Source organism: Akebia trifoliata, chromosome 5 (genome assembly GCF_017979445.1).
Source record: "Akebia trifoliata isolate Shusen 1 chromosome 5, ASM1797944v1, whole genome shotgun sequence".
Lineage (NCBI taxonomy): Eukaryota > Viridiplantae > Streptophyta > Magnoliopsida > Ranunculales > Lardizabalaceae > Akebia > Akebia trifoliata.
The window spans coordinates 82,047-94,677 of NC_141379.1; the positions used below are offsets into that span (position 1 = coordinate 82,047).

The window sequence follows — 12,631 nt, forward strand, 5'->3', positions numbered from 1 at the left end:
ATCCAAGAAAAAATTGGTGATACTTGTGATATATTTTCACCGGTACCATCTTAAAATCCACAATGTCACTAGATCAAACCTGTCTAAACACCAATATGATACTTATCAAAGAAAATCTGATATCCAAGTCAGATTCATAATAATTATTCAAAATCAATTAGTCACAAACAAATAACCTTCTATAGTATACTTGTAAAATTTTCTTCTTCTTTAAATCTCATTCCGTTTGGACCCTAGCAATTTTTCCATTTTTCAATTGGACTCCGCCTAGATTTCATATTAACTTAATGAGATAATGATTTATCCCTAATATTTTTTTTTAACCATTTAAACTTATTTGAAAAGTTTCCCACAATTCCCAAGCATCCATTTTATGGAAAAATACTATTTTTGTCTCTTGCCTAGTGCCCTGGAGATCCTAGCATTAGTCTGACGCTTGCTTGTCAATTTTTCTTTCCAGCTCTTGCTTCCCAGCACACTTCTATGAACATGTTGAGGCTAGTTCTCAGGATTGCCATTAATCCATCCTTTCTAGAGTGAACTATGTGTCTCGGGGACAATTGTACAGGCTCTCCTTAGATACTAAATTATGCCCACACAGTATTGTTTAAATTTCCCTAACTACAATCAAACTCAAGGGTGGATTTAGTGTGGGTGCACTTCTCCCCCGCAAGAATTTTCAAAATATATGAATTAATGAGTTATTGCGACAAATAAAACAAATCTGTTGCTAATGCGCCCCCCCCCCCCCCCCCCCCCCCACAGTTTTTTTTTTTTTTTAACTCTTAATTAACTTAGAGAATTCTTTTTTTTTCTTTTTAATTTGAGTTTTTTCACAAAATCTAGATGAATGTGATGTTGGATTACCAATGTGATAATCCATTTGAACAAAATGACCTTTAATAAGGCTTAAAATCTCACTTGCTTAGTAAGAAAAGTATTAGTAACCTGATACAATCCCTCCTTTTAATCTTAAAGAATCGAGGTATTCTTATAGTTATAAACAAAAAAGAAAAATAGTTTAATTGATTATATAATTATTAATTGAAACATCAGAATCAATGATTATAAATCAATTACCAATAAGTTTCAAATTTAATATCAATAAACCAGGGTACAAGTAAAATTAGAACGGTTTTTATGTATGAAACGGATATTGCGCGCTCCGTCACGAGAGGTGAGAAAATGAAATAATTGTGGGTCCCATTAATTCCATCCCATGGGCCATGGGTAGGTACTGTAAATAGCCCAAATCCCATTAGGTGAAATCCGGGCAGAGCTGCCCGACCTACCCGGAGCGACCTCTTGCTATAAATACAAGTGTTGTCCTGTGACATGCAGTTTGCCGCTTTGGATTCTCAAACCTTCTCCTTCTGTTAAGGTTTGCTTTCTTCTCTTTATACATTTTTTTTTTAATTTTTTTCCCTTTTTTTATTTTTTTTCTTTCTGTTGTTATTATTATTTTTTTCAAATGTGGAAAATCAAATGGCAAAGAAACTCTTTTAAATTTAGTTTCAGAAATTTGAATAAATAAGTTTTTATCATTTATTATTTTTTGCGGGGTACTGTTGTACCTTTTTACTTCTTTTTTGTTTATTAATTATGCTGCTTTTTTTTTTTTTTATTCACTGGGATTCGTTACCGTTAAACGGACGTTTTCTTTGAGATGTGCATGTCAGATGCCGGTGACGGGAGTCGGATCCCGGTTACATGTCCTTCACTAATACTTGTAGAAATCCGTGCGTCACTGTGAGTAACCGGGATTTGATTATGACAATATAATATGAATGATGATTTTCTGACGGCCCCGTCTGACACACGCCCCCTTACATGGCATGAGTTACAATCATAAATTATTTTTCTCGGGATACATAATTATATATATTTACGAGGATGTACAGTTTTGTCATCCGAAGAAAAAATTCTATAATTCGAACCCATGCCACATGAGAGACGTCATAAAATCATGACTCGTATGATATATATACAGCTAGATTTGTTAGATCCTGGTCATAGAGCATTTAAGTGCATTGATAAATTTTATCATTGAGAAAATATTACGAGTCGTGATAATCTGACTACCCCACGTGGCAAACTCAATCAATTACGTGACGTGACAAGTTTGGGAACCGTTGATCTTCGTTCCTTGAGATACATGATTCCCTTGGGATACACTTTTTTGTGGGGAAATGCAATCATGTATCTCGAGGAATGAAGATCTACAGTTCCCAACTTGTCACGTGAGGTAGTCGATTGAGTTTGCCATGTGAGATAGTAAGATTATCACAACTCAAATATTAATATTTATCTTAATTATCAAGACAAATACTAATTTTTTAGAAATTAAAAAAAAAAAAAACAGCAACCCAGCTCACTAGACCATCCAATGTTTTAAAACGATTTATGGGTTAAAATGTTTGACTCTTAAGTTCCTAAAACAAAGAGTAATGATTAAATGACTCTCCCATGTGGCATACTCAATCGCTCTTGTGACATGACATGTGCTAGAACCATAGATTTGTACTTTTCAAGATACATAACTGCACATATTTATGGGGATGTGTAGTTGTGTATCCTGACAAGTACATATCTACGGTTCTAACACATCACGTTACTAGACGTTGGAAGTCCAACGACTTGAATTGCCCATTATATTCTGCAAAACTTTTAAGTCCTTGGACTGTAACAAATTATCAGAACACTGGATGGTCTAACGCTTTAAATAGTTTTTGAAAAATAATATCTTATTCATAATTAATAAAATTATTAACTTTTTTGTTATTTTATTTTATTAGAAATTATTTGTGAATTTGGTATTTGATGATGATATCTTTTTTTTGGCAGTTGGGAATCAAATTTATTAAAGAGATCTTGCTTGGAAAAATGTCTTCTAGTTATGGTGTGGGCGGCAGAGTAAACAAGGAGACCATAAAGAGGACATGGTCTTCAAATGATTCAATGGGACATGGTAATGGTAGTAGGGCGTGTGTATGTGCTCCAACGACGCACGCAGGATCGTTCAAATGCAGGTTGCACAGGGTAAATTCTCATAGCGACTCAACTGATCAGTCAGCTCCACAACCTTCTGTTACCACCTCTTCTACGAGGAGGACCGTAGAGGCACAATAATTACATAACTATAATGAAAAGAATCTATTATTGGATGAGGAGAAAGGAGATCCGTAGTTCCAATTCCAATGGAGTATGATATATGTATATACATATGTTTGTTGTTTCTTTTCCTTTTACTTTTATATCACAAGCTACCATTGTAGTCTATTTTGTCATCGTCTATCCATCCGATCTGTAGAGTAGAGTGTGTTTGTGTACTCTGTAGTCTGTACTAGCTAATAGGTTGATGATGATGTACCCAAACCGATCAAGCACCGGTTGAAATGGTGATGGGTGTAATCAAATCAAATGTATGGTGGATGGGTACTGTTTAATTTGGAAGATCTAATTATCATGAATGTAAATGATAAATCGCTATTTAGCACTTAAAGATATGATAAGATAGCTCTCAATCCAAATCAGATGACGATGTATGATCACTGTACTAAGACTCCCTTAAAACTTCTATTAATTTCTACAGGTGTAATGAATTTTAATTATTTGTAGGTAATCAATCATTCCTATGGCATAAGCATAATTGAAGGTTTTATAATTTGTGACAAAGAGCCTAATATTAATTCCCTTAAAAGATCATATTAGTTACTGATTATGGAAGTGGTTGTGCATCTCTCATGGTACCTTTTGGGTCTGCTCATGTTGTTTGTTTCAGGTGTAGAATGAATATTTCACATTTTATGTACACCATATTTGGTGAGAATGCAAGTGGAATATTTGGCAGATTTGAAGCACATTTGTGTCATAAATTCAGATATGCACATGTAATGTAAGTTCTCTCCACATTGGCAGTTAGTTCCATTTCTCTTTTATGTATGTTAAGCAATGGAATTATGGAATTTGTTGATTATTGTTATACTTACAGCAGTGATATATGAGATTTTAGATATCTGTATCCAATTGGACATCCATCCCTAGTAAATTTCTCTTCTTTATAACGTAAAGGTGTTGCTAGATTTTGGAAATGATAGTGATGGCATGTGGAAGAACCTGATTACCAGCTTGCCTACTTCCCATCTTACAAGAAAAAAACATCCCATATGAAGCACAGTATTTGTGATCCCCCTCTACATTAAAATCTTATGGCACAATTTTTTTAATCCAATGCTTATTTATATTCTTCTCAAACTGATTTGAATACATCTTCATAATTGATGTTATATGGACATTGATCAGCAATAGGATATCCATACTAATTGATTGTGACACTTTATTCCTAGTCCCACCTTAACTTAATTTGAACTTTGTACCAAGGGTATAGATGAAACCCCAAACAAGGTAGCTCAAAGGCTTTGTATTCATTATTAACCTTTTTTTATTTTTGGTGATGGGGGTGTCTGAACTTACGTCCGACTAGGGGACTGGAAGATCAGGGCCAGAGCCAAGGCATATGGGTCCTTACGCCGGGCATGTGCAAAGCCCACACAGCACACGCACCGGGTAAGTGAGGGTGCGCCCTCGCGGGTAGCCCCGAGGAAATACTGCTCATACTGGATGGCTAATTGGGTAGTTACATATGTACCAGGGCACTCCCTTTATTGTGTTAATTGGGTAGTTACATATGTAGTTCGAATGCCCTGTCAAATTTTTGGAGGATATCTGAATTGGTTGTTTGGTTGTTGCATCCATCTTTGATTATTGGTTTCTCTGCCTTATAATTTTCTGAATGTGTTTTCAGGATATTACCGTCCTTGCCTACAAAAAGAAGTATTCTCAGGTTTGACATTTGAGTGCTGGCAAGACCCATCTTGGTGTCTTTTGAGAGTAATGACATGCTTCAAATATATTTTAGAGTAATTGTTTGAGATCTGTTCTTGTGGCTGAGTGATGAGGAAGGAAATTGTCTGTTAGAAGTGTCATCTACTACTATTATTCCATGCCCTGTTCCCCCTCCCAACCACCTACACATGTACCGCATAAGACATTGTTGTGCCTTGATGCAATAATTTTTCTCTGCTTATCATTGGGTGTTGTACACAAATTTTACACTCTTATTGGAATGATCATGAGGTTCGCCTCTCTAAAGTTTGCTTCAATTCAGAAATGAGGGATTACTCAACACAAGATTATTAACATTTTTGTTTTTTTCCTAATAGTCAAAAGCATGTGATTTTTTGTTCTGGTCGTCTTGGAATCCAATTACATTGGACTACTGTTATGACTAGGTTTTATTTGCTACTGTAATTTACTGGGTTTGATGTGCTACATTGGGATGGATGGTATAATTTGGTTTATTGTGATGAGGTAATTAGATGTACCAAGGAGGCAGAACTGACCCCGACAAGCAGACACCTAATGGCTTCTGCCTCAACCGCTATTCAACAGCCTCTAAAACTTCTCTTCCAAGCGATCAACCAAGGTTCCACCTAAGGTACCACACCTAGGGAAAGGTATCCAAGGCAGAAAAAAAAAATCTGGTATTCTAACCTATAAAAGTAGACGGCAACTCATTTGGTTTATCACCACCTCACTAATGATAAATTCTTTACTTGAAAGATTGTATTCCATGGTAAACGTGCCTTGCTGCATGTGTGAGTGTGTTTGGGGGTGGGTGTGTGTGTGTGAGAGAGAGAGAGAGAGAGAGAGAGAGAGAATCTCAGACCAGTTGTTACCCAGTAAATTAGGTAGATACGATGAAAATGGTAGATTAAGCATCTGTAAAAGTAGGTACCACCTTAGCACCACAATCAGTTTTTGACAAGAAGAGATGATTGATATTAGTTGAACTGGTGAGTGATAATATCTCCACCACCAACCTTCAGAGACTAATATATATGATCTTTTAACGTCGAACTCACATTTATTATCCCTCATTCCAAAATAAATTTCATCTCTGTTATCACTTTGGTAGTATCAAAACAGAAGGTAAAAAATATTGGAAGATGCAAAAAATAAAAATTGTAACCCAATAAATAAATGGGCAAAATCTTCCATTCCAATTGCTTTGATATTCTAGGCTGAATTAACTGGAAATCTTGCAAGAAGACGAGCTACCTCGGGGCAACTGACACTTTTGAGACAATGGTTTTGAAAATAAATAATCCCTACTTACAAGATTTCTGCTATACTTGTTTGGTCCCATTTCCCACCCTGACGGTCCATTCATTGTTCAATGAGTGGATTCGATTCATTTCTTCCTAGAGATGAAATGCCTGCATAGAGTTAAATAGGTGTGTTAATGGACTAGCTTGGGCTCGGCTTTTTTATAGATAATTTTTTAATAGCCCCAGCCCGGCCACAGTAGTCAGTATTTGTACAAGGTGGTGTGTGAATAGGCGCATTTTCCAATATACATGTAAATAGCACTGTGCAGCCAGAATTTTCATGAATTTTTAACTAATGGAATGGCACAATGCACATATTGTCTTCCTAATGCCTCCATTGTTTCACACAATATCAAAACACTGTTCTTTCAGGGGAAAAAAAACATGAAAATGTGAAATACATTTGAGTGAAAAAGAGGGAGTGTGCCCACCTCACCCTGAAATCTAGACATAACAGAAATAAGTAGCTTCAGGGTCTCTGCCTTCTATTAACATCGTAGAGCACACACACATCTGCTGCCGTCTTTATCTAACACCATTAAAAAAAAAAATTACAATCATTTAGATCTAAAATGAAATCCAAATATAAGATACCATAATTGAACATAGCAACTAAAGCAGCAAAACCAGAACTAGCTATTATTTGCATATTACCAAAAAACTGTTCGTAATAACAGATGACCTATCCAGAAAGGAGTTCATCAAATTCACAGTAATATTATAACATATTACGGATCAGATAATTTTAAAAGATCACAATATTATAGTAACATGTTGCAGATGTATCAATTCTGACAAAAAAAAATTATGTTAGGCATATAACAATCACTCACAAGATCTAGGTTTGCGTATTCACAAAAACTACTCATTGTAACAAATGCTAGATTAATACATTTTATATTTGTTTTATCTTTTTGGCTAAGCAAATGCTAGGCTAATACATTTCCAAAAAGAGTTCAACAAATTCACAATAATATCGTATCACAATCATCTATAAACCAAATCAAAATGTATAAATGTGCACACAAACACCCATTTAAGTGTTTGGATAAAAATAATTAGGAAACTTCACTTCCAAATATCACCAACTTCAGGGCTTATAATGGTTATTATAGTCCTCTAAAAAGTACATAGCTTCGATCAATTGATGAAAAATCTCATATAAACTTCTATATAACCCTGAGAATCATGCAGACATGAGTTTGGTCATTAGTTATAGAAGTGTCTCTCTACCTGTATAATGTTGACTGCTTGCTTGATTGCCCATCCAAACAGAACTAAAGCAATTGGTAAAGAAAGAAGTGAATTGTGCTTCACAGTATTAACTAAAACCTGATAGAGAAGAATACAGGAACTAGGTGAGCCAGGAGGAGCTTCTTCGAACGTATCAAGGTTGAAAGAAAATAAACGTACCATTTTATTTTATTTTTTGATACGTAAAATATAAATGTAGTACCATTTGAGATCGAAGACTTACATCAATCACACTCTCAGGATAGTTTTTTGCAAGAAGGAAAAGGATGATGTAAAGAACCTGCAGTATGAATCAAAGAACACATGGATAGGGTTTTCAAATATACGTAGGGGGATAGGAAAAGGTATTGACTCAAGCAGATTATATGAATTATAATTAACCTCAGATGCCACACAGCAACAAGCCATGAATAGACGATTTCCATAGTATGCCTTGAAAAGCCAGTTAGTGCTGTCTTTTACATCTTTATGACTAGCCTTTCCTGACAGAAAAGTACTGCAAAGTAAATTGGTTCAAGCTTAGAACTTTACAAAAGGATGATCTCAACAAGGATAAAAGAGAAGTCTGTATAAAAGAGGAACTTGTGCCAGCAGAAGTAATTCTTCATTTAGCATGAAATCTGAGGATCTACTATTCAAGTAACCCACCTGTACATTTGCAGCCAGTGGCTGGCAATATCCAAAGCGAGCAGTGACAAGAAAATCAAGCCAGGGCTGCAAAAAGAATCACACTGAAATGCTCAGAAACTCGGGCATACTCTAATTCAAAACAAATTATGTAAGCATCAAGACAAACCATCATCCTCATAAAAGCCTTGCAAGACATGATCTATACCTGTAACATTGGGAGAGGATTACAAGTAGACAAGCAGTGCTGACCCTGAGAACAAAAAAAAATACTAACTGAGATGGGTTAATGAAGATTCTGGAGTATTGAACTCTTGATTCACACAAATTTAAAAACAGATAAGGATGTAACAGAAATGGAAAATCCTAAGCAAAAAAAATGAAGTTATGTGAGCAGCCAAAAAGTTTGATAGAAGAGCACCTGTCTGTTACCATGTCCAAAACAGCACCAAAAGTTGAAACTGCAGGATATCAAAGAGGTCAGACATTTTAATATTTATTCATGTCAGCCTCTATTCTACAGAAGTTTGTAGATTGTAACAACAAATATATGATAGAACACATACACATCAGAGATAACACAAAGATAGCCGATAAAGACATGTAAGTAATTTTTCAATTGAAGGATCTCAAGTAAGTGAGCTTGTGCTCCCCTAAGATCTAAGATCTAAGGAAAAAATTAAAATTAAATAAAAACTACCTTTCATCGCCATTTCTAGTACCCTATCCCATCTGATTGGTGTCAGCAACATGAACCCCATTTTCAATTACAAGCTAATTAGTAACATACTCTACCGACTTGAGAGCTAAATTACAAACTAAATTTTGAATCAAGCTTTCAACATCTTCACTTAATTCAATTCTGCCATTTCAGATTGAAACACATCTGATATTCCACTAGAGAAACACGGCCCAATACCCCTTCAATTGTTCAATTTATGTTACCTAGAGTAAAAACCACATTCCTTGAGTACAGGAATGGGATGCATGTCACATATCACTTAGCCATGCCCAAACATTTCTGCTTAAGTATATTTATAAAGCATAAAAGAAACTGTGAATATGAAAATCAACTATGATCATTAGATCATTCTCCAAATACTTTAATTCCCTTGATGTCCTCTTCACTTCCCACTTTTTACTTCAAATTTTCATAAACAAGAAAGGCTACAAAATCAAGCTTGGCCCGAGGGCATAGCACAAATGAATTTAATTATCTAATGAAGAAGCTATTTTATATTAACACATCATATTACTAGCACAAATGAATGCAGTAACACTCAAGCTTTTATGGTAAACAACTAATATTCCTAGTTATGATATGGATAAATTCAATTGCACCTTGATTGAACTTTCGAGCAAACCAACCATCCAAGCCATCACAGACAAAGCTGCAACCACAGATTCTATCAGCTATTATTCGCAGTTCTACAAGCAATTAAGGTAATAGAGTTCAGGATTTCAAGGAAATTATAATGAAGTAATAATTACCTGATAAAATAAAGAACGGAGAACAGCTTTTTGTCGTAAAAGCATCGTGCAAATGCAACACAGTTCATAAGAATTCTTATGTATCCTACATCCCCATGCAAGAAGAAATCATTCATGAAGATCTCATGTGTAATATAAGGAAGAAATGAAGAATACAAATAGAGAGATTAATCAAGTTAGCATTACTTTTTTCAAACTAGCACAAAAGGAAATTAGATGTATTTACAAGTGGGGTTTGGTCGAAGTTAGATTGCTAGTTTGCTACTCCTACTATTGAAATATACTTTGTCATTTGGATCGCAAACTCCTAGGAGTTGCAACTCTAAACTTAATATGGGAGTTACCAAATTAATCCAAAAATGACATAATAACAACTCCTTATTAACTCTTCCAACTCCAAGCAGCGTGTATATAAAAAGCCCCAACGCCAACTCTCCATTATGAAGAGGAAAAAAAGGCTTGCCCTCAATCGGGATCTCTAATGAAGAAAGCTTAATTGACCCAAGCCTCCTTCAGACACCCACGAACACCCACCCACCCACAAATGCACGCACCCCAACAGCAGTAATAGACTGCCTTTTATTTGAATCTACATGACAATAATCTAGCCTTTGTACATGATATTGCTTGCCTCTTATTGAATCCAAATGCAAATGAGAAGTTAATGTATGATCTACCCTCTGAGATTTTAAGCACGCATTCACAATTCAACATTCTTTATGTAGCATCCTTTTTCTTTGTTATGTGTTTCTGTTAATGGAGTTTATGTGGTTATGTGATGGCATAGCAGAAGTAGCTTACAATTTTCTGATCTTAAATTTAAAGAAAAAAATTCCAAAGTATTCAATTGCAATTGAGTATCTTCTTGTAATGTGGCTACGTGAACAATTGGTTGGTCATGTTTGAACATCTTTTTAAAATTAAAGAAATCAAAACATCAAACAAAGAAACCCGTTTCGAATTTTCCAATAAAAATAATGTCAGATTGATAAAAATAAAACATTTAATCAATTAATAAAAATCATAAACATGCTCGCAATGAAGGTGCCAACTTGCTATGTTGGTTAAAATCCGAGGACCTGGATTCAAAAACCTGCCTTCACCTTCTCATATTATATTAAACAGATTACTAAATAAACAAACGCTCCCAATATTATATATATAAAGACGTTAATTACTGAATAGATGTCAATGAAAAGGGGGTTAAATTAATCTGATTAACGAACAACAGTAATAAGCGTACCGATGATATTTGGGATGTAAAGGTATACAGATACGCTTCTCTGAGTTGATTTATCAGCCATTGCATAAAATTATTACTATTATTATTATTTTCACGCAGATTCCATCATTCCCTCTCCTGCACACAATTAATCATTTTGGATACACTTAATCGAAAATTAATTTTATGGGAAAAAAAAAACCTATATTATGAAATTGAAAACTTAAAAGAAGAAGAAATTAAAGGGTTATTTTATCATACCAGTCGAGCTATTGGATGGGCAAGACCACTTGCTTCTTATTTTTCCTTCACCCTGAATCTGTCTGCAAGCTGCGAGCAAGGCAGCTCTGCTACGGAAAGAAAAGAAGCCAGCAGGACCGCTAACTCATCAGCAAACACCCTTTGAAGAAAAATATTATCCAAGTCTCGCTGAGCTAACTAGAGCTAGGGTTCTCTTAGCTTCGGTCCTTAGGAGTTGTAAAGGAGATTCCAGAGACGAAAGCAAAGACGATGTGAGGAAGAAAGGGATCGCGACTTCTCTCAAGAATTATATTTTCTATTTTCCAGCTCAACGCACGTGCTAATGTTATTGTAACATAAAAATTGACATCGTTTCCCACATTAATGCCGTGGATGTGTCCAGAAACAACCATAGATTCTTTTCTTCGAGGTACGATTTAGTATCCTATGCACACCAATGTGTGAAACGATGTCAATTTCAATGTCATTCTAATAGGACTCTCCTGCTGTACACCTTTCACAATAAGGCAATAGTGTTTTCCTTATAAAATTATAGAGCGTAGGGATCGTCCTGTACTTTAACCAAGATCAGGTGGCACCCCATTTCTATGCCCTATGGTATTTCTTTTTTTTAAGACCCACTTTACCATATGTAAATGAGGTGCATCCCGTGGTGAACCTTGGTACCAAAACTCATGGTGGTCCAATAACTTGTATCTACGGGATTAAAAGCTTTTGAAAAAGAGTTTAAATCCAATAATTAAAATTATTTTTAAGACAATGTTATTATCAACCGATGCACATCAACAATCAAATGGATTTTTGTGGGTAAATTCTTCAAGAGATGGACCAGGTATCCATACCCTTAATGGGTCCCAAAAATGCTAGGTGGCATAAAATAGGATGTCACCTGACCTTGGTTAGGTACGGGACACTGTTCTTGATTTCTACTCAATTATTAAATGTTATTGGACTTGACAAGATCAATAAATGCATTCGACATAATTTATTACATTAATATACAAATTATAATAACTTGGTTAGGTACGGGATATTGTTCTCCATCCCTAATGAGAGTATGTGATTGGGTACGTGGTTGATATGACAAGGGCACAGAATCACACATTTTTTTCTTGTGTATCCTGATGAAAATGATTTATAGTTTTGTGCTCTTGCCACGTCAATCACATACCGAGACCGCATGCATTCTTCACAACTCTTATCTTTTTACATAATTTCATTAATATATTTTAGATAACAAAACCCTTTCCTTACTAACATGGTGAAATTTTAAGCCTCATTAGAGTAGATTTGCTCAAATGGATTAACACATCAGCAATCCAGCACCCACTGTCCTTTAAGTTTCATTAAAAAACTTAGATCCGATTTTTTTTTATAAAAAAACAATTTCTTTTGTGCTTGAGACGAGGTTTTGAAAATGGATGGCTATCGAACTTTCACATAACGTCCAAACTTAAATGAAAATTTAATAGTAAAAAATAAATATTTTTTGGGGGAAAAAGATTCAAAATTCATAAAAGCCTTCTACAATCCCAAAGCATTGGATCCTGTTTTTGGATTCCACAAGGTGAGCCCAACTACTAAAGGACCCTTAATAAGAGTGAAA

The 12,631-nt window shown here is 35.1% G+C and overlaps 2 protein-coding genes across 4 annotated transcripts; one reads left to right on the forward strand and one right to left on the reverse strand.

The window, feature by feature from the left end:
* The first annotated feature begins 2,899 nt into the window (after positions 1 to 2,899).
* On the forward strand, positions 2,900 to 5,246 carry LOC147400718 (uncharacterized). 2 transcript variants are annotated; one of them, XM_086441702.1, is made up of 4 exons: positions 2,900 to 3,039; positions 3,782 to 3,895; positions 4,484 to 4,566; positions 4,805 to 5,246. In XM_086441702.1, the coding sequence occupies exons 1-4, from the start codon at positions 2,951 to 2,953 to the stop codon at positions 4,921 to 4,923; spliced, it is 405 nt and encodes a 134-aa protein (XP_086297828.1). In that variant the 5' UTR covers positions 2,900 to 2,950; the 3' UTR covers positions 4,924 to 5,246. The 2 variants fall into 2 exon arrangements, 1 of the variants encoding a protein (XP_086297828.1); XR_015178260.1 differs by lacking the exon at positions 4,484 to 4,566.
* A 655-nt stretch (positions 5,247 to 5,901) lies between these two features.
* Positions 5,902 to 11,310, reverse strand: LOC147400719 (CDP-diacylglycerol--inositol 3-phosphatidyltransferase 1-like). 2 transcript variants are annotated; one of them, XM_086441701.1, is made up of 12 exons: positions 11,026 to 11,310; positions 10,786 to 10,902; positions 9,543 to 9,627; positions 9,393 to 9,442; positions 8,473 to 8,512; positions 8,260 to 8,304; positions 8,073 to 8,138; positions 7,806 to 7,920; positions 7,648 to 7,704; positions 7,404 to 7,502; positions 6,602 to 6,699; positions 5,902 to 6,278 (listed from the first exon to the last, which is right to left on the reverse strand). In XM_086441701.1, exons 2-11 carry the CDS (start codon positions 10,844 to 10,846, stop codon positions 6,640 to 6,642), a joined length of 678 nt encoding a protein of 225 aa, XP_086297827.1. In that variant the 5' UTR covers positions 10,847 to 10,902; positions 11,026 to 11,310; the 3' UTR covers positions 5,902 to 6,278; positions 6,602 to 6,639. The 2 variants fall into 2 exon arrangements, with proteins under 2 accessions (XP_086297827.1, XP_086297826.1); XM_086441700.1 differs by lacking the exon at positions 5,902 to 6,278 and having other exon boundaries at positions 6,456 to 6,699; positions 11,026 to 11,308.
* Positions 11,311 to 12,631: the final 1,321 nt, after the last annotated feature.